At 41.7% G+C, this 22,194-nt stretch overlaps 1 protein-coding gene across 1 annotated transcript in view; it reads right to left on the bottom strand.

The window, feature by feature from the left end:
- Positions 1–21,191, bottom strand: part of ccdc6b (coiled-coil domain containing 6b) — a 68,699-nt gene extending 47,508 nt beyond the window's left edge. The window contains exon 1 of the mRNA XM_072557879.1: positions 20,905–21,191. Within this exon, the coding sequence (XP_072413980.1) occupies positions 20,905–21,156 (252 nt within the window). The 5' untranslated portion in view covers positions 21,157–21,191. The remainder of the gene's footprint in view (positions 1–20,904) is intronic.
- Between the last annotated feature and the right edge of the window lie 1,003 nt (positions 21,192–22,194).

Raw genomic sequence — 22,194 nt, forward strand, 5'->3', positions numbered from 1 at the left:
AGCATTTTTTAAGTATTTGCTAATTGCCATGGAGTGGGTCGGGGTGAAAGTGAGCCATCTTTGAGAACTACTCCAGTCCTTGGGATCCAGCTACGCTCAGTTCTGTTAGAAAACAAGTTTCAGAATTTTGACGTATTGACAGAAAGTTTGCTGAAATGGTTTCATGTCTGTATGGTGTATGGCTTAGCAGGGAACTTGTCAGCGGTGGCATTCCCATACATCTGCTGCCCATACTCTTGCAGATGTCAGGGGGGAGAGATTTGGAAGCTGCAGTGCATCTTGTAGATGGCACGGTGTCACTGTGGAGTGGTCAAGGGTAGGGATCGTGGATGCAGTGCGAATCATGGGATGTGTCAGACCTCAAGTATTACTTAAGCTGCACTCATTAGTGCAAGTGGAGACTTTTATCACACTCCCTGAATTATGGCTTGTTGGTGAATGACAAGAATTAAGGAGATAGAAGGAGTGACATTTGCTGCAGCATTCTTAGCCTCTGATCTGCTACTGTAACCGCAATATTTAACTGGCTAATTCAGTTAAGTTTCTCATTCATGGTAAACTGCAGAACATTGTTTGGATGTTCAGCGATGGTGTTGCTGCTGAATGCCATTGGACGATAGCTGAACTCATTTATTAGGAGTGGTCATTGCCTTACACTTGCGGTGCATCTGTATTTTCCACTTCTCAGCCCAAGCCTGGATGATGTCCATTTTTGTTGCATGGATTACTTCAGTATCTGAGGAGTGGCAAATAGTGCTGAACATTGAGATTCATCAGTTAACAAGCCCTCTTATGATTAGCATCTTCCTTTGTGCTCTTATAACCTCAAACAGAGACGGGTTTCTTCCTCCTCCCTTACGCCCACCTCTGCCTCTATTTCCACTGATTCATATTTTGTTAGAGTTAAATTATACTAGGTGCTGTCAAATACTGCCTTGACTAGGGAGAACACTCATTTCACATGAGTCCAGCTCTTTTGCCCATCCTTGGACGAAGGCTGTAAACAAAATCAGAGATGAGTGGTCCTGAAGGTACTGCATACTTAGGGTCCTGACTGTGTTCTTGTATTTGTACTGAAATCTTGTGCTCCAAACTAGCTAGGCCATGCTCTTTACAGCTACAACACTGGAATCTAATGTAGAAATTAGATGTGCATAACCCCCACAACGAGCATCAGTATGAAGGTTACTGCTGAACAAGTGCTGCTTGATGATGCTGTTGACAACCCCTTCCAACACTGAGCTAATAATTGAGAATCAATTGCCAAGGATAGCACTTGGCTGGGTTGTATGTGTCCTGCTTTTTTGCGGACAGATGTACCTTGGCAAATTTCTACCTTAGATTCCAGTGTTGTAGCTGTAAAGAGCATGGCCTAGCTCGTTTGGAGCACAAGGTTTCAGTACGACTGCGAGAACACGGTCAGGACCCTTAGTATGCAGTACCTTCAGACATTTCTTAACATATGGGGTGAAAGCAAATTGCTTGTAGATGGTGGAGGAACAGGTGGTGGTCAGGTTAGATAGTCTGCTTAACATTTCTGACTGAAAATGGCGAGAAATGCTTTAGCCGTTTTGAATTAGTGTGCGGAGCTCCCAAGCCAACTCCCTCCTTACTGTATACCACTGTGCCACCACCTCTGGTGTGAATGTCTCACCACATAGAACAGGGCATATTCACAGATGGTGAAGTCGGGAACATTACCTGCGTGTTATGATTCTGAGAGTATGACTGTCAGGCATGTCACTTGATTAGCCTGTACGACAGTTCCCTCAGTTTTGAAACAAGTACCCAGATGAGTTCTGGGTCCTCGTCAGTTTGTCATTTACATATACAATGTGGAAAAGAATACAGAAGACATGGTTAGTAAGTTTGTGGACGATACCAAAATTGGTGGCATAGTGGACAGTGAAGGTGGTTTTCTCGGATTACAAAAGGGACCTTGACCAAATTATACAATGACCTTAAAAATGGCAGATGGAGTTCAATCTGGATAAATGAGATGTCTTGCATTTTGGTACAACAACCAAGGGTAGGATTTACGCAATTAATGGTAGGGATGACCTCAGCGGTTTATAAACTAATGAGAGTATAGGTAGAATTAATACTAGTTGCCTTTTCCCTGGGGGATTTCAAGACGAGGGGGCACATTTTTAAGGCGAGGACGAAAAATTTTAAAAAGGTGAGGGGCAATTTAAAAAAGTTTACTCAGAGGGTGGTTCACATGTGGAACAAACTTCCTGAGAAGTGGTGGATGTGGGTACAATTACAACATTTAAAAGACATTCAGATAAGTACATTATTAGGAAAGGTTTGGAGGAATATTGGCCACGATCAGGCAGGTGGGACTAGTTTAGTTTGGCGTAGACTGGTTAGACCGAAGGGTCCATTTCATGCTGTATGAACTCTATACTGGAAAGGATGACTTTGCAGGGTGACAGGACTGTGTCCACTTCATTGTTTCCAGTACCTTGCGTGCGATGCTGGTCGTCAGTCCAGATTTATTCATTTCTTTAGATTTGAGTGGTTAGGCCATTTCAAAAGGCGTCAAACATCAAGCACATTGTTGCAGTCACGTGTAAACTAGAACAGGCAAGGACAACAGGTACTCTTCCTTAAAAGGAAAGTAACAAACCAGACAGGTTTTTACAATAACCAACAATGGTTTCATGATTCCAATCTTAATAGAATTCAAATCTGTTTTGCTGGTATTTGAATGCATGCCCCTACAGCATTAGCCTGGCTGCCTGGATTACTAATCCAGTGACATTATCGCTACAAATGTGGACATATGCACTCATTTTGCAACAGTGCGGCATTTTCCAATTTTAAGATTTTAACAACATTGCAAAACTTTTTATTACATCAATCTGGATGGAAATAACAATGTGATTTTTTTTAAGAATAACATTTCACTTGCTAATCGAGGATATAATATCTTGAGAAATTATATACTGTTTCATGGTGTTGACGCAGATCTAACCCGATACTCTGCAAATTGTTGCAAACAATGGTTTCAATCGTGAACTGTTTGTCAAATATTTAATGTGACTGAAATCAGTGATTCTTGCTATCACTGAAAAGGCAAGCCAAAGTGATCAGACACATTTTAAAAGTGTCAGAAAATATTTGCTTTGTCCATGCTGCACTTAGAATATGGCAGGTGAAAAGTCAAAGCAACACATTTTTCAAATCCAAAGATGATCCAAAACTTCACTGGATTCACTAAAGCCAAAATTCATTTACCTAATGCCATTATACCAGATTGTGTAAATATTTTAAATACTGTTGTTTGTTAAACCTTGCTATATAGAAATTTACTGCCACATTTTCTACATCATAATCCTGTAATTAAAAAAATTATTGACTGTGAAACTTTTTGGAATATCCAGAGACCACAAGTACTTTTTAACCTCAACACAAAATGTTTTACAGACTTAATTAAGGAAGAAATTGCTCCTTGCACCATTGTTTGAATGATTAGATTAGATTCCCTACAAGGTGGAAACAGGCCCTTCGGTCCAACAAATCCATACCGACCCTCCAAAGAGTAACCCACCCAGACTCATTTCCCTCTGACTAATGCAGCTAACAGTATGGGCAATTTAGCATGGCCAATTCACCTGACCTGCACATCACACTGCAAAAGAATCTGGAATTAAGAGTCTAACGATGACCATGAAACCACTGCAGATTGTCAGATAAACCCATCTCCCACAAAATGCTTCTTGGTCACCTGGCACTTTCTGTACCAGTCATGGAACATTCACACACAATGCGCAGATCTCGAAACCTCAAGATCAACAACACCTCCGTGTTGCATTGTCTTTCTGCTATTTTGCCATCATCTATCTCTAATTTTGTTTTGAGTCAGCGATGTTTTCCCTAGCCATAAATCCATGCTGACCTTCAAGAATATCCATCATCCTTCTAGTCTCTGGTCCATGGTATCCAAGTGTTTGCCTCCGTGCCTTTGGGCTTTTCTCTCTTAATACAACAGAATGAGTAGTTCATTCGGGATCAGGATTCCAAGACAGAGTTAACCAGGTAGATCTGGAATTCTACCATTTGCTCATTTGGTACTACTTTTTTTTGCCCTGCCAAAATCAAGGGGCTCAAGTTCACCAGGATAATTCTAAGCCAGCTTTGTCTTCCCACTCAACGTAATTCGAGTAACTTTGTTGGTATGCAAGCGTGTATTCTAAGAGGGTGGGACAGGTAGCAAATTTTCCTGGGCATTAGAGGGGTAAGACTGAACTGCAATGACAGGAACCTTTTACTGGATCAGAGTTACTGCAGCTCTGCTTTTATTTCAGATGTTCACATCCGTAGTATTTTGCTTTTATCTAACTAAATCCATTTACTTGGCTCTAGAACCATTAATAGCTTTGTATAAGAAAAACTAATCATCTTCAATTTTGAAAACTGGTTAAAGGCCAATGTGCATTTCTCAAAGGGTGGGGTGGCTCTTGTGGTACAGTGGTAACGTACCTACCTCTGGCCAAGAAAGCCTGAGTTCGAGTTCCACTTGCTCCAAAAGTGTCATAACATGTCTGAACAGGTTGATTTAAAAATATCTACATTTCCCAAGGCGCAGAACTGATTGCATTACTCCAGATGAGGTCTAACTTGCTCAGTACAGCTGCAACTTCCACCTCTTTGAATTCCAACCATCTTGATATCATTTCCGTACCAGTCCACTGGCTTTCAGCAATGTCTGTACTTGAAGCTCCAAATCTTCTGCTAACCCAATTTTCCCAGCTTATGTGGAAAATGCCTGGATCTATATATTTTTTTAAAAAGTGACAATAAATGACTCCACACCTTCCCACACTGAACTCCCTCTGCCACAAATGTTTCATTGCAACCTCCTCTGTTCTACACTATATACTATTGCGTCATTAGAAAACCTGGATAAACGATTTGCCTTTTACTTTGTCCACATTTACAAATATGGTAAAAAAGTTGACATTCCAGCAGCTTCCTGGGAGACATTGTGTGTTTAGTGTAACAATTTGTACCTATACCCAAGGAAGCCCTGCACTGAAACATGTTCTCAAAATAAAAGTGCTATAACACTGTACTACGTAAACAAAAATATTGTATGCCAATGAGAAAAAAGGGTAGAGTTCAGTTGAATGATGTCCATACAAGGTTAGAGTATGTAACATTACTCATTTGCCCACCTATAGGCACAATACAGTTAGAATGTTGCAACTGTTCACCATTAATAAGATTGATAGCTCTCTTCAATGAGCAGATTTGCACGTACTTGCCCAATGACTTCAACTTGTTTCAAAACTGTCTTTTTATTATTTGAAGTGTGGTAACACCAGCTGGTTACTGTATCAACATGGAGTGCTGGTAAATCCTGCAGCCTAAAAAAAACAATGCTGTAATTTTCAACTAATCTAAAATGAAGGCAATTTCAACAGTCATGTTCTTCTTAGAAGGTACGATGTACTGTCATTTTAAACAAAGAATATAACACTGAACTGTCAGGGCAATTCACTTAAGACAACTAGGCACCAATAAGCTGCTAAAATGGCCAATTAATTTAGACAATGAACATGTCATAGTGTTTTACAAATGATAACATAGGAATAGGGAGATGTTAATCAGCCTCTTGAGCCTGTTCCACCATTCCATTAGATCTCTGATCTATACCTCAACTCCATTTACAATGCTTTTGATCTATATCCCTTGACACTCTTACCCATCAAGATTGCTGAATCCTGAAAACTTCAATTGACACTGAGCATTGATATCTTCCTGGGAGAAAATACAAGATAGCTATGATACTGCAGGAAACAAATGCCTCTTCAGTGAACTCCTGCATGGCCTGGCTCTAATTTAAAGATTGTGTCCTTAAAGAAATATTCTCTGTACGTATCCTGGTAAATCCATTATCAATTTAAAAATCTCAATTAGTCCATACCTTAAACTTTCCAATCCGTAAAGAATACTTAATTTAACCGTTTAAACTCTGATATCATTCTGGGGTGAATCGGTACTGACCTCTCCAAGGCCAAGAGCTATTATAATCAAACTGTTCTGATGTTATGACAATTCTCTACATGTGTGACTTGAGGTCAGACCTCCTTGCCCAGAGTTATCTCTGTGCCACAAAACCCTTGTATGGTGAATATAACGTCTGAGGATCAGGCCTGATATATTGACCACAGCATCCCAGATCTAACAATGGCTCTATTTAAATTAAGTCATAGAGATGTACAGCACAGGAACAGACCCTTTGGTCCAACTCATCTAGATATCCCAACCTAATCTAGTCCCACCTGCCAGCACCCAGCCCATAACCCTCCAAATCCTTCCTATTCATACACCCATCCAGATGCTTTTTAAATGCTGTAATTGTACCAGCCTCTACCACTTCCTCTGGCAGCTCATTCCATAAACGTACCACCCTCTGCGTGAAAAAAGTTGCCTCTTAGGTCTCTTTTATATCTTTCCCCTCACCCTAAACCAATGCCCTCTAGTTCTGGACTCCCCCACCCCAAGAAAAAGACTGTCTATTTTGCTCACTCTAAATTCTTTGAGATAGACTAGAAATATAATTGACTTTTTCATTATGATTCTACCTGTGGACAAGTTTATGACCTGCACATCTGAAATGCAAAATTCTTTGCTCTTGCACAAGACCTCATCTCTCACTACTTGTAAAATATTCCAGTTTGTCTCAAACCCAAATTGGATAGTCTCACATGTACACTCAAATACCTCAGTTTTGGTGACTCAATCTGTACTGTCCCTTTTTAATACTTCTATACAATCTACTATACCTGTTCAATGTACTCCCAACTGCAAATTCATAATATATACATACACACACACACACAGGAGACCATGCAGGCCAACAGCCTGCACCGCCATTCGAGAAGATCACGGCTTTGGTGGGTCAGATTCTTCTGAATTCCTCATTTGTATCTATCTATCTCCACTTACCCACAATTCCCCTGTCTAACAAGAATTGATCCACCAACTTAAAAATTTTCAATAACCCCCACTGCCACTGACTTCTGAGTTTCAAAGCCCCACAAACCCTCAAATGCTTCATCTGTCCTTGAAGGACAACTGTTCATTTTAAAACAGTTCAGGATTGACCCAGAAAACAAGGGATAGGAAAGGCAAGGTTCGTGAACTGTGGGTGATAGGAGAAATCGTGCGACTAGCCAAAAGGAAAAGGGAAGCGTACATAAGGTCCAAGCAGCTAAGTACAGAACGGGCCCTGTAATAATAATGGGGAGAGTAGGACCAATCTTAAACAAGGAGTCAAGTAGGCTAAAAGGGGTCATGAAATAACTTTAGCGAGCAGAATTAAGGAGAATCCAAAGACCTTTTATACTTACATAAGAAGCAAGATGGTAACTAGAGAAAGGGTTGGTCCACTAAAGGATAAGGAAGGAAGGTTGTGTTTCGAACCGGAGAAAATGGGCGAGATTCTCAATAATTACTTTGCCTCGGTTTCACTAAGGAGAGGGACTTGGTGAATGTTGAGATTAGAGATAGAAGTTTGTTTACTCTGCATCATGTTGACATAAGGAGGGAAGATATGTTGAGTAGGCTAAAGGATATTAACTTGGACAAATCCCCAGGAGTGGATAGGATCTATCGCAGATTGCTGAGGGAGGCGAGAGGGGAAGTAGCAGAGGCCCTGACAGATATCTTTGTGGCATCCTTCAGCAGAGGTGAGGTGCCAGAGGAGTGGAGGGTTGCTCATATTGTACCCCGTACAAGAAGGGTAGTTGGGATATTCAGGTAACTACAGACCAGTGAGCCTGATGTCAGTGGTGGGAAAGTCACTGGAGAAGGTACCGAGGGATAAAATCTATTTATATTTGGAAAAGAATGGACTTATCAGTGATAGGCAACATGGTTTGTGCGGGGGAGATCATGCCTTACCAACTTAATAGATTTCTTTGAGGAAGTGACCAAGTTGATGGATAAAGAAAGGGCTGTAGATGTCACATACATGGACTTTAGTAAGGCATTTGATAAGGTTCCCCATGGTAAACTAATGGAGAAAGTGTAGTCACATGGTGTGCAGGGTGTTCTAGCTAGGTGGATAAAGAACTGGTTGAGTAACAGGACGTAGTAGTTGAAGGAAGTTTCTCAAAATGGAGAAAGGTGACCAATGGTGTTCCACAGGGGTCAGTGCTGGGGCCACTGTTGTTTGTGATACACAATGATCTGGAAGAGGGCACTGTTGGTATGATCAGTAAGTTTGCAGATGACACGAAGATTGGTGGAGTAGTAGAAAGCATGGAGACTGTCAAAGAATACAAGAAACTATAAATAGACTGGACAGTTGGGCACAGAAGTGGCAGATGGAGTTCAATCCAGGCAAATGTGAGGTGCATTTTGGGAATCTAATTCTTGAGCGAACTATACTGTGAACAGCAGAGCCTTGGGAAAAGTTGATGAGCAGAGAGATCTGGGAGTTCAGGTCCATTGTACCCTGAAAGTGACTGCACAGGTGGAGTGGTCAAGGCGACACGTGGTATGCTTGCCTTCATCGGACAGGGTATTGAGTACAAGAGCTGGCAGGTCATGTTAAAATTGTACAAGAATTTGGTTGGCAGCAATTAGAAAACGGTGTACAGTTTTGGTCACCACATTACCAAAAGGATGTGGACGCGTTGAAGAAGGTGCAGTAAAAGTTTACGAGGATGTTACCTGGTATGGAAGGTGCTAGCTGTGAAGAGGGGTTGAGTAGGTTAGGATTGTTTTCATTAGAAACAAGGAGATGGGGGGGGGGGGGGGGGGGCCTGACTGAGGTCTACAAAATCATAAAGGGTATAGACAGGGTAGATGGAAATAAGCTTTTTCTCCCCCCCCCCCCCGCCAGACTATGGGACTCAATAACGAGAGGTCACGTGCTCAAGGTGAGGTGAAAAGTTTAAGGGGGATACATACAGAAAATACTTTACAGAGAGGGTGGTAGGTGCCTGGAATGTGTTGCCAGCAGAGGTATTAGATGCAGGCATGGTAGATTCATTTAAGGTGCATCTGGACAGATGCATGGGGGTGGGGGGGGCAGCAGAGGGACACAGATGCTTAGGAATTGGGTGATAGGTTTAGACAGTGAATTTGGATCGGCTCAGGCTTGGAGAGCCAACAGGGCCTGTTCCTGGGCTGTAAACTTCTTTGTTCTAAAACAAAACTGCAACTTTCAATGTCAACTGTCTCTTCGCTTAAGTCATTCTTATACAGGTTAAAAAACAGAAAAGATAGTTGTCACATTTTGCAATCAGAGCAGATTGTCACCTCAGTCCCAATCAATAAGTAACCTAGGGCACAAAGTTACCTCTAACTCCACACAAATGCAATTTTGGTTAATCTCATGTTAAAGTTTATAAAATTCACCTGAATAAGTCACTGATGTGCCAGCATTCTACAATAGATTACTTGGGGATTTAGTTACTCCAGTCGTCACACATAACCTGACCTTGACTTAAATAATGACTCATTTCCATTAGTCAAAATGTTTAATTAATCTTGGATGATGCTATGCATTCCAATAGCAGCACCCCAGTTCATGTTAAATGACAAGTTTGTCATTTTATGGGTTCTCTGAACAACAGATAGGCATTTGGATTTTTAAAAACCAAAAGATGCACTTCGCAAATTAACAGAAATACACCTAAAAATCCTTCCTACTTTTTAAAAAATTATTTCATGGGTTGTGAGCAGTGCTGGCAAGGAATTTGTTGCCCATCCACATGGGAAAGTTTTAGCAAGTTAACTTGTTGAACCACTGCAGTCCACTTGGGTAAGTACAGCAAAACTCAGAATCATAAAATCCCTACAATGTGGAAACTGGCCATTCAGCCCAACAAGTCCACACTGACCCTCCGAAGAGTAACCCATCCAGACCCATTCACCCAACCCTATTAGTCTATATTTTACTCCTGACCAATGCACCTAACCTACACATCCCTGAAAACTATGGGCAATTCAGCATGGCCACCTCACCTAATCTGCACACCCTTGGATTGTGGGAGGAAATCGAAGGAAACCCACATAGACATGGGGAAAACATGCAAACTCCACACAGCTGCCTGAGGCTGGAATCAAACCCAGGTCCCTGAGCAGCAGTGCTAACCACTGAGCAAGAGTTCAGTGTGGCAGGAAAGAAATGGCAATATGTTTCCCAATCAGGACATTGTGGGATTCGGAAGGAAACTTGCAAGTGAACTTGCTGTTTTTGTTCTTTAGGTGGAGAAGATAGTGGGTTAGGAAGTTAATAGCGAAGCAGCCTGGGTGAACTGTAGCATTCTGCAGGCTGACGTTTTATAGATGACACCTAACCAGAGTCTTGAACAGAGACAGTGCTGGATTATTTTCCAATTTATTATTCTAGCTAATAGATTCAGACATTGCTTGCTCCGGCAACAGCTTCCAGCCACTGGTGGTCAGCTTTCACAACACCCTCATTATCCTTTCCTGTGTGGCAGCTTTTTGAGTACAAAATCTTGAAAGGTGCACTCTGACTTGGCTTCAGTTGCATTAAACGACATCTACCTTCTTGAAAAAAAGACATGGTGAGTGCCCGTTTTCCCATTTTGTCAAGATCTGCCGGTGATGCAAGCTCCTCACTTATAGCTGCAATTGTCTTGTCCAATTTCATACTTTCTCCTTCACCTCAAAAAGGTAACCTGTTATTCAAATGAATTCATGTGAAGAGTTGGGGGAAATTAAAGATTTACAGAAATTGATTTTAAGAAGTACCAGGATTTCTTATTTAGTAATCAGTTACTACAAAATAAAAAGCCTTTTGTAGAATATGCTACAACTGACAAAAGAGAAGACTGATTATGTAAGACATGGAAAATGTGACACTGAGGAATTTTAGTATTTGGGACAACTCTGTACTCCTGAATGCACATTATATCAAATATCACTGCTATGTGATGGACATTTAGTCACTGACTTTTAAGATTGTAGAAATTCTAGTTGTACTGTGATATTCAAATACATGAAGCAGTTTATTTTTTAAGATTTGTAGCTCAGGTTGAGTTTCAGGTTCTAAGTTTGCTCCCGTCTGGTGAAGTTATCCAGCATGCTGACGAAACATCTGAAAACAAACCTGCCAGCTCAGGGAGTAAACTTACAACCTGAACTTGAAGCAGTGCTTAAAATACTATGACTGTATTTCAATCCATGTCAAACAGTGTCTTAAACTCAGAAATCTAAATCAAGTAAACATCTTTTACTATTTACCAAGAGACTCAAAAGTAGAAGTTATGAATTATCTAGCTTCTCATTTGCAGTATATTTCAAGAACATCAGAAACCTTAGATTATGGCAACTACACATACCTGATCACCTCTTCCTTGTTGTGTGAACCCATGACAACATTGTTCATGTTTTTACTTGCTTTCCAGGGCAAGCTACATAGTCACAACACTATAGATTAGACTCCCTACAGTGTGGAAAGAGGCCCATCGGCCCAACAAGCCCACACCGACCCTCCGAAAGTAACAAATCTACAAAATACATGACATTTTTTAACCATAATCCAGAGAGAAACAGGGTATTTCTTATTTGGGATGCAACTTGAACCTTATTATCCCAGTGATGAACAGGTGCTTTACAAATGACAGTTTGTACAGTGTGACAATGGAATGTTTAAATATATTTCAGTCATTCTACAGTTCAACGAGAAACTATTACAAGCAGGCTTTAATATAAGGGATTGATTTCTATGAAGAAACTGCAAATGATGAATGCGATGACTTTCATTTTTTTCTGAGCCCCAGAAAAAGACACATTTAAGGGTACTTAAATATTTTCAGCATAAGGAATGTTAGTGTTGGAGATAGTGTACTTGCTTTTTCGTCATCTGAAGTTAAGACCAAACACTGACATTAGGCATAAAATGGACTGGATGGCAAGTAAAACCAATTTTACTCATAAATAAAAACTAAAAAAATTGGTGGATGCTGTATATCAAACAAAAACTGAAGTTGCTGGAAAAGCTCAGCAGGTCTGGCAGCAACCGCGATGAGGAATCAAAATTAATGTTTTAAGGAAGAGTCACCGGACCCAAAAGTACTTTTGTTTCTACAGGTCAATGCAACATTGGAGGATTAGCCACCTCCCTCCAATCCAATGGTCTGAACCTTTGCACAGTCAAACCAATTGTAGACAATTCAGCACCCACACCAAAGGTTGAAACCACACCAATTGATGTTACATACAATCCCTCCAGATCAGTCAAGAGACTCAATCATGTCTCATCATCAAATGAAATACACTGAAAAACATTAATCTGGAAGGGGAGGGAAGAAGGGAAAGACAGCCCACAAATACTAACACTTAGGAATTGCAATAGGAGATACAGTAATTAATAGTAAGCGGAGACTGATTTCATGGACAAACTTGAGGGTCTCTTTTTATACAATGTATTACAACCTGGACACACTATCCTAAGCTTGTTTGCAATGTTAAACATCAGCTTCTCAAATTACACACCTGCACCTCAAAATTTGCAGTCTTACAAATGCAATTACAAATCCACAAGGCATAGACTCAAATTATAGGCCATATACTGGAAGTTATGGAGTTGGTTATCTTACTGCTACCCAATAAAAAATGGTAAATATAACAAATCAGAATTGTACAGTCCAATTTGCTTATAAGGGGGCTGGCACAGAAGCACTATCAGCAAGAAGAAAATTAGTAACACTAAGTTATTATTTAATTTGCACAGCATGCAAAATATTTTGAAAACCATTGAATTCTTTGAAATTGTGAACTGAATTGATAATGAACTTGCTCATGGCAAGAAGTGCAAGATGACCTTCTTGGCCATTGCAACTGACATTGGTGGCACATGATAGCAAATTATTATGTATGCCAATGACCATGTTACATTCTTATCATTTCTTTAAAACTCAGGCTAGCCAGCTTGAAACTGAGGGACATTTCCCCAACAGTACAGTAAGCAGGACATTAAGCATTCCCACTATTTACAAGATAATTTGTGAACAGTAGGATCATAGTTGCCTTGTGGAGCATTTGATTGACATCCAGCCACAACAGAACATGCATTTTTACTGTGACAAGAGACAAGGTTGCATACATTAACACTTAGAAAATAACAAACATCAGCGAAAAAACAGGTACACATCAGGGTGGAATGTCAACAATTTATTACTTTTTCTCCCCAGTGCCAAGAGAACTATGTTACAGATGTTAAAAGAAGTATTAAATCTACATCGCTTTTTACGTAATGTATGAACATTTCATAGACTTTCACATAGGATAAAAATCTGCTTCCATACATTACAATTTTCATCATTTGCTCCTTTTCCCAAGATGAGGTGGAGGAGCTCACTTCAACACGATTACTGGTTTTGCAACAGCATACATTTAATGTCACAAAAAGAAGGTATATCATGACAAGCTACAAGATACTAAGTCAGGAAAACTGAAATGCAACAGTAAACTCAAAATTAGCCAATATTGCATATAAGCAAGGAAGATCCCATCATAATTGGTGACAGCTATCACAGTGTCAATGCACTTAGAACAGCAACATTGATATAATAAAATCCGTCTTGACATCAGTCCTATTTTCGTTCCACGCCTTATTACAAACATCTATTTCAGTTTGCAAACTGATGCTTGCCAGATAAGCAGAATTTTTAGGACATACCATTCCACCATATATAACAGCCAATAAGAACAAAGAATTGTCATTTTTGTTTAGGAATTTTGCCCAAGGCTGAAACAGGTCATTCTGCATTTTGGTCTAGAGACACCGATAAAGATACTCCTTTCCACCCAAATCCAATGTTTCTTTTTATAATGTTCACTTTATATTAAGTCCAACAAATGCAAACACATAAGTCTAGCAACAATGCTCTCTCTAGTCTTCATTGATTAGATATCCTGGAGGCTGTGTGAACCATTTCTTGGATTTTTTTAAAAAAATCATCCTCTTAAATGATGTTTGCATGAAGGTGGAATGTGAACGTAGGCCTCCTAGCTCAGAGACAGGGACACCACCATGCACTCTGGAACCCTTTCCATTCTTGGCTGAAAGTTAATTTTAAAACTTCAATATGTTTAAGCTAACTCCACAAGATCTGTTGATTACATGCAGCCCGATGTGGAGGGCAGCAAGGATTTGCAAATTCCTTAGGGATGAGCCCAAAAGGAAAGAACTTTAAAAGGTTATCAAAAGAATTAAGAGGGAAGTTGGAGAAACTATTTCAAATAGGATTGTCCACCACAAGAGTGTATAAAAGTTAAATTAGCACAAGACTGTTCAGTAGTGACTTTGGGATGCATTTCATCAAACAGTATCGCAAAAACCTGGAACACTCTCCCACAAGGTTTGGAGCTATACTGAATTAAAGTGTACCAATTTTATTTGAAATGTGCATTAGACAAGTGGGCTAAGAGTGGCCACTCCAGAGCACGTGAATAGATTTCAGATACAGATGAGTCACTACCTGATTGAAGCACAAACTTGAGGGGCTCCCATTTACATCCTGGGCAAATGAACATGTCCTCCGTACCACAAAGTTTTGTATTCAATCAGCAAAATCATTTTAACACAATTCAGTCGACCACTGTTTCATCCGTTACATCAACTATCTCTTGCAGTATCCATCATCTCTTAATTCAATGTGCCTCCTTCTCTAATAGCTGCCAACTTGCCACTCTCTACTGCTCTAATGACTGATCTGCAGAAAATAGAAACCCTTCAACAGCAATTTTTATTTCAATTTAATACCAGACATCTAATGCTCCAACAATCTGCTGGACAGTAACTTAAAGGTTTTCCCAAAGTTACAGCACATCTACTCTTAATCCCTTCAAGATACATGGACACAATCTCACATTCGCCAATCTGTGAAATTGATTGATGGTAGGACTAGAGGTCTAAAGCCATAGACAAAAGATTAAGTTAGGAACATGAAGTGGTCCTTCCTACAAGAGGTTATCCCATGATCAAACCAAACATTCCTACAATGCATTGATAGTTCTTTATTTGTTAATTTACACACAAACTTGTTTAAAAAAAGGTCCAACTTTTTTAATATACAAGATCTCCACCGTGTACATTCCATGCTTGAGAGTTGCCAAATCATTCAACTCAATCACAAGTACCTTGTGGATTGTATTTGTATCTACTGTCCATATGAATTTAATAGTCAATATTCAGTGCAAAGAAAATTAGCTAACATTGCTAAGCATTTGCTTAAATAGTATATTTGAAATCTTTAGTAGCTACGCCAGACTAACATGCAACTGTTACCATTTCAGCAATTCAGAATCCAACTTAACTGAACAACACCGCTGAGCCTTAAAAAGAAATAATTGGCGAACTGTTGTAAAGATACAGGACATCCTTGTTCCTGTTTACCAATTCATTTATTTGACATTTACTTACACTTTATGACACCACAAAAATGTTTAGAATAAATACTTCACAAGTTACAAACATCAGGACACACGATAAAACTAATAAGACAAAAATCCAAACATTTTCTGTTGACTCAAAATCATCACAAATTATCAAAATACTAGACAGGTAAAGGCAGAGACCTGCCAATATATGAAGCAAGTGCTTGCCAACAGGAGTGGTCCAAGATGCTGAAAACAAGTATCTACAGTCACAATTTCATTTCTTTTAGCAAAATCCCAGAATAAACTATCTAGTATTCAGACAGCAGAGAAAATGTGTGTTTGAAGAGCTAAGTAAACATTTTCGATTCCAGTTGGTAATTGGTGGTTAGCATTAAAAAAATTGGAAGTGGTACACCTCAGCTATTTATCTTAGCAAAGGACAGTTTTCACTGACCAACTAAAATTAACCAGTAATTCAGTTTTCATTTGCTTACAACTCTATTCACTCAAGTGTAGTTCTGGGGTTCAAAGTTCATTGTTCCATGACATAATTCTCCTTCAAGATGTCCAGAATGATTAACACAAATAGATGGAATTAGTTAAGAGATTCTTTTTTTTCCATATTAAGATCAGCTGCACTGGACATAAAAGTTTGGATTCATTTTACCACAAATTGCTCATACCTGTCACACATTTCAAAAAAAAACTGAAAAAATGTTTTAAAAAGACTGAGGGTCAATTAACACTGAAAAGAAAATCAGGTAGCTACCATTTTTCTTAAAATGACAAACAGTTTCACACTAGGACAGGGCTTTGTTCACAGTTCTCGTCTCAACTTAAGGAAGCTTTGCAATGGATAGATGAGATTAGATTCCCTACAAGGTGGAAACAGGCCTGTCAGCCCAACAAATCCACACTATGCTTTTAAACTTGGGATAATTTAAGGAACACATATGCCAACACTGCTGGGCAAGGAAACCAAAATGTTCTTGGCCTGGATATTTTCAAATCAACCTGTTTAGCGATGCTATTGTATACCACCAGAGCAGATAGGACTTGAACCCAGAACACCTGACAGAGGTAAAAACACAACCGCTGCATTAGAGATGTTAAGGCTCTGGTTCTGGATTGCTCAGCCAAATGGGATTCAATCATTTGTTGTTATTCACAGTCTATTCAATGAAAGCCATACTGTCCATCTTTCCTCCTAGCTTACAGCAGTACTAAGGGCAAATTTAAATTGGAATGGTTGATGAGGGCATTAGTGAAGGGGCTTTCTGTATGACAGCTGTTAACATTACATTTCTGCACAGAATCAGAATCCTAACATGGAAGCAGGCCATACAGCCCATTGTGTTCACAATGCCCCTCCGAAGAGCATCCCACCCAGATTCACCACCCCACCCCAACCCATGGCTAACCCACCTAATCTGCACATCTTTGGACTGAGAGGGGAACTCGGGACACCCAGAGGAAACCCACATAGACATGGGGAAAATGTGCGAACTCCACACAGAGTCACCCCAGGCTGGAATCAAACCTGGGTCCCTGGTGCTGTGAGGCAGCAGTGCTGACCACTGAGCCACTGTGCATTTGCAAGGAAACCATATGACTCAAGTTAAAGGGAAACAAAAACATGGAGTTGGGTTCTGTTCAAAATACTTTGTTTCCCATGTTTGGAAACAACTTTAAGACGGTCAGCATAGAGTGCCAAACAGCACTCTCCTTGACAGGGTTCTCCAAAGTCATCTATTACAGGTGAGTAGTTTTGTGTATCCAGACAGACTTAAATAGAAAACACGGCCAAATGCACATTGACATTCACAAACAATACCGGAATACAAGAAATAACACAAAATTGATATTGCTTATTTTCTCATTCCTCCAAATAAAATTCACACTTAATGTTAACATGAGTGAAATCCACAATTGTCAAAACCAACCCCACCCCCAAACCTTTGATAACAACGAGTCTGTGCATAATAATCACAAATTCTGTGGAGCACAGTTAGCCAACTAAAAGTCAAGCTCAACGAAACCTGAAGAATAACTTTCTCACCATGCTTCTTGTTAAACCCATAGAAAGTGATATATCCAATGTCACTGATTTAACTGTTGCACAACTTGACAGAGTGGTGAAGGCAGTATTCGACGCACTTGCTTTCGCTAGTCAGTGCAATGAGTACAGGAGTTGGAACACCATGTTGTAGCTGTACAGGACATTGGTGAGGCCACTTTTAGAATACTACATTCAAATCTTGTCTCCCTGCTTTGGAAAGGTCGTTAAACTTGAAAATTTTCAGAAAGGAATTATAAAGATATTACAGGGATTGGAGGGTTTGAGCTACAGGAAGAGGCTCAAGAGGCTGGGACTCTATTTTCCCTAGAGCAGATGTTGAGGGGTGACCTTTTAGAGGTTTATAAAATCATGAGACATGGATAGGCTGAAAAGTCAATGTCTTTTTTCCAGGTAGGGAAGTCCAAATTTAGAGGGCGGAGCTTTAAGGCGAGAGGGGAAAAGATTTAAGGGCAACATTTTCACAGAGGTTGGTCCATGGATGGGAACGAGCTGTCAGAGGCGGTGGTGGAAGTGCGTACAATTACAACATTTAAAAAGACATCCAGATGGGTACATAAATTAAAGGGTTTAAGAGGGATGTGGGCCAAATGCAGGTAAATGGGACTACATCAATTCAGAATATCTGGTCAGCACAGACAAGTTGGACTGAAGGATCTGTTTCCATTCTATACAACTCTGACTTAATGTTTGCTAATTGCCACTTTTTCCCCCCATTTCTCATCTTCTCTAGCAAGTCACACTGACATTCTCTTGGTCTGCAAATCATCAAGCCTGGCAAACTACAAGAAGATTGGTTATCTCATGAGTAGAAAAAAAACGTTCCTACTAGTCAGTGGTGGAACTAAAAGATGTCCAATTCTACTAGGTAACAACTTTTTAAAATCCTATCAAAGAACACACAGTGCAAGCCAAATTTTACAGCACTAAAAATTCCATTTTGGTGACATATTCTGCTGTATCAGCATTTGAATTGTTACAAGTCAGACACGACTATTCTTTTGCAGAATACCAAGATTATTCTGGTATTAATAGCTTCCCTGTACATCCAGCTTTTCTATTCCAATAAACTAATTGTTTTCAATACTTTACAATAGTTGGACTGGGACAAATTAATTTTCCCGCCATCCAATTTTGATTGCAGTCTGCATCTCACTTCAACTGAAAAGATTAAATGTTAAATGGAGATAGGGGAAGGACTAAGACAATATTCTAGACCATTACATCCACAGAAAATTCTTCGGAGCTGTTGATTCTAGGGAAGCAAGATTCCAACAGGTCTCTGTCTTTCATGCTTGTACGTAGCTATAAAAAAAAATGATAATCTTTCTGGGTGTTCTTCGTGCATTTCAATATTTCAATTCATAACATTTCCCTTGCAAGTTTACTCCAGCTCACTTCTATTGAGCAGTGTAGACTTGAGAGCTATCAGTGGTGGAGAATCGGACATCGGAGCTAATTCAGAGTTCCAAGTTCCACTCCCCACCCAAGCGCTCCCTTATATTATCTACTGTAAACACCACCACCCCCCCCCCACCTGAGCCCACCAGAGTGATCAGGACAAATTTGGCAGCCTGCAATGCCAAATGGAAATTCCAGTCAATGCAGCAACAGGGCCTTAACAAGCCTTTACATTGAATCAATTTGGATTCAGCTGGCTACCCGCTGCTAGCTAGTGGGTTGCTGATCAATCTTAAGCCACACTCTTCCAAAATGGCTTAGGTCTGTGTTAAGTAGACAGTAACATGTTTCAGTGCAAGCACTATCCAAAACACTACCGTCAAGACGACATGCAGGCAGTGTTACATCAGTGCTTTACAAACTTTACCCCTCACATTTAAGTGAGAAAACTCAATCTGATTTCTCAAATCAGAAGGGATGGTGCAGGTGGAAGAAGAGAGAGAGGCAGGGGGACTGGCTCTGAATGCAGGTGCCTATTAGGTGCTCAGCTGTTCGTGCTCTCTGGAAACCACTGCTGCCGAAGAACTTGCAACCTTAAAGCTGAAATTTTGGGAAGCTCCAAGTTAGATGAAGGAGAAGGAAGAGTTCCACGTAGAGCAGCTGAGACCAGTCGCACAAAATAACTTGTCCCAGTGGAAGTGTTTCTGCACTAGCTTGTCATTATAATTCTGCATTCAAAAGGGCAATGAAAGTGAATGGGAATCCTCCAATTTATATTTATGAGAAGCAAAGAATTATACCAAATTGTGTCAAATGTTTAGTGCATTGACAAGAAAAAAAAAGGTCTTAATACCATTTTTGTGATATATTCAAATCAACTGTCTATTCAGCAATTTACAACCATCAATACTATATCTCAGTACAGTAAGCAATGAACTGCTGCAAACTGAAAACATTTCACCAAAATATGCAAACTTCAAATCACCTTTCTGAATAAAAAAAACTCCTGAAAAATCAGCAGCTTTCCCTCCTTACTCCTCAAACACCATGTCTCTTTAAGAATTAAAGATTTCACTCTCTTTAATCCCTCCAGTCCAAACAGGTTGATTCCTTTGAAATCATAAGTGGCACAATGTGATCTGAAACCCAGTAGAGGGGACGGGGCAGAAGGTGTGCGGAAAAACGCAGCTACGTTTTGACCACAACGAAAAAAAATGGAGGCCCCTACAAATGTAACACGATGCTTCAAATGGTGAATTATATCTTCATCGCTCCAAGTCCCGCAGTTATGATTTCACACCATCAGGAACAAAGGAACACAGTTTACAGGCACCACCCCTCTCAATTAGATTTTCGGGAGCTATTTACTTTGAAAATCACCCCGACCACGGTCAGCTTCTCATTCTTCAAAAGAAAAAAACGAAAACATTTGCAAGTGGCAACCACCCTTTACTGCAACATGAGAGTCGGGCCATTTATCGTCGACATGGCATGTCAGAAGTACTTGGGGGCAAATCAGCACGTTATTAAAGATTTCCCACAGCCCCGAAATCATGGCACAAAACACACCAAAACCTGGAAGCACCTGTTGCTGGTTTTATTTCCTACAGCGAGTAGGAATGCAGGATCATCCACCGAATTTGGACAGAACATCAACTGAGAAATAAATCTGTGGAATTTGCATTTTTTTTTAGAAAAAGGTGGGGGGGGGGGTTGCGGCAGGTACAGATGCGTTAACAACAAACCAATCCATTCCCTCTCGGGTTTGCAGAGTCGCTGCTTCATCCACCACCCAGAGCACTGAGGGTCCTGCGATCTCCTTTGTACCACCCTCCCCTTGCCATGCCCTGCCCAAACCAGCACCCCCGGCCCCGGCCCCGGCCCCAGCGTGTGGCCTAACCCTCAATGGTCAGCCAGCAGCAGACTCCAGGTGGGGCTGGGCTGGGCTGGGGGGGGACTAGGCCCCGCGGAGAGGGAGTGCAGACAGACCGGGGGGAGGGGAGGGGAGAGAAACACCACGGCCCCGGGGCCTCGGGCTCACTTACGATGGTAACGCTGGCCTTGCGCAGGTCGCGGTTCTCCTCCTGCAGGGCCTTGCACTTGAGCTTGTAGGTCTCCAGCTCGATCTTCAGCACCTTGTTCTCCTGCTGCAGCGAGGCCAGCCGGTTGCTCAGCTCCTCCAGCTTCGAGGCCGAGATCACGATACCGGCCTTGGAGGCGGCCGATGAGTTGGAGGGCGGCAGCGCCGACGAGCTGCCCACCGCATCCGTGTCGCTCTCGCTGGCGCTGTCCGCCATGTTGGAGCCCACTCGCGCTGCCTGATCCCGGGCTTGTGGAGGGAGGGAGGGAGGGGCGGGGCGGGGCGCGAGGGAGGGGGGCGGGGTTACATGGTGGGCGGGGCCGCCGTTGAGGCCACCGTCTGGGCAGGGAGGCGGGGCGAGGGCAAAAGGCGTGACTTAGCCCACGGTGGGGGGGGGGGGGGGGCGGGGGTGTAGAAACAGGAGAGTGGGGAGCGGGACGGGTCATGATGGGCGGAGCGTCGGCCATGGGGCGGGGCGATTGGCGGCGCTGGCGACGTTGCAAGGGGCGTCGCACGGAGAAGGCGGGGCCTAAGGTGAACGGCCCGTGAAAAGTGGTGGGCGCGGCATAACTATGGGGCGGGGCCTATGAGGAAGAGGCGCGGCTTTGCCCGTTACGGGCGCGGGTGTGCCCGATAGGGGTGGGACTTGGAGGGAACGTCAGACATAATGGGCGGGGGCTAGAAATGGAGGGGGCAGGGCCTTCAGTGTAGGGGCGGGACTTGCGTCCGTGGGACCTTGTTTGGAGGGGAGGGGTCTGTGCTGGAGCGGCGTGGCCTGTATTGGCGTGTTGTAGGGGCGTGGTCAGCGTTGTAGGGCGGGGCTGTGTTATAGGGGCGTGGTCTATATTCAACGGTGCAGTCGGTAATGCAGGGGCGTAGTTTGTATTGTGTGGGCGTGGTCTGTATTGCAGGGGGCGCGGTCGGTATTGCGGGGGCGTGGTTTGTATTTCAAGGGCGTGGTTTGTACTGTAGGGGCGGGGTCGATGTGGATTGATGTCAGGGTTTGCTAATTTGGGTTATTGCTTCCCTCTGGTTCTAAGTGAGTTGGCTCATGTTAGGGCAGGTAGATGAGTAATAGCTTGGACAAGGAGGAAGGCTCAAAGGGGCACCTTAAATGAGCAGTGAGCTGTGGGGCAGTTTAGAGAGTAAATTCTAGAACTCCAGATCATGGTGCAGCCCCCAACATTGTGAAGTGGTACCAGTAGGAAATGCTCAAGTGGCCAGAATTGGAGGAGCACAACTTTATCAGGGTGCT

Source organism: Chiloscyllium punctatum, chromosome 38 (assembly GCF_047496795.1).
Source record: "Chiloscyllium punctatum isolate Juve2018m chromosome 38, sChiPun1.3, whole genome shotgun sequence".
NCBI lineage: Eukaryota > Metazoa > Chordata > Chondrichthyes > Orectolobiformes > Hemiscylliidae > Chiloscyllium > Chiloscyllium punctatum.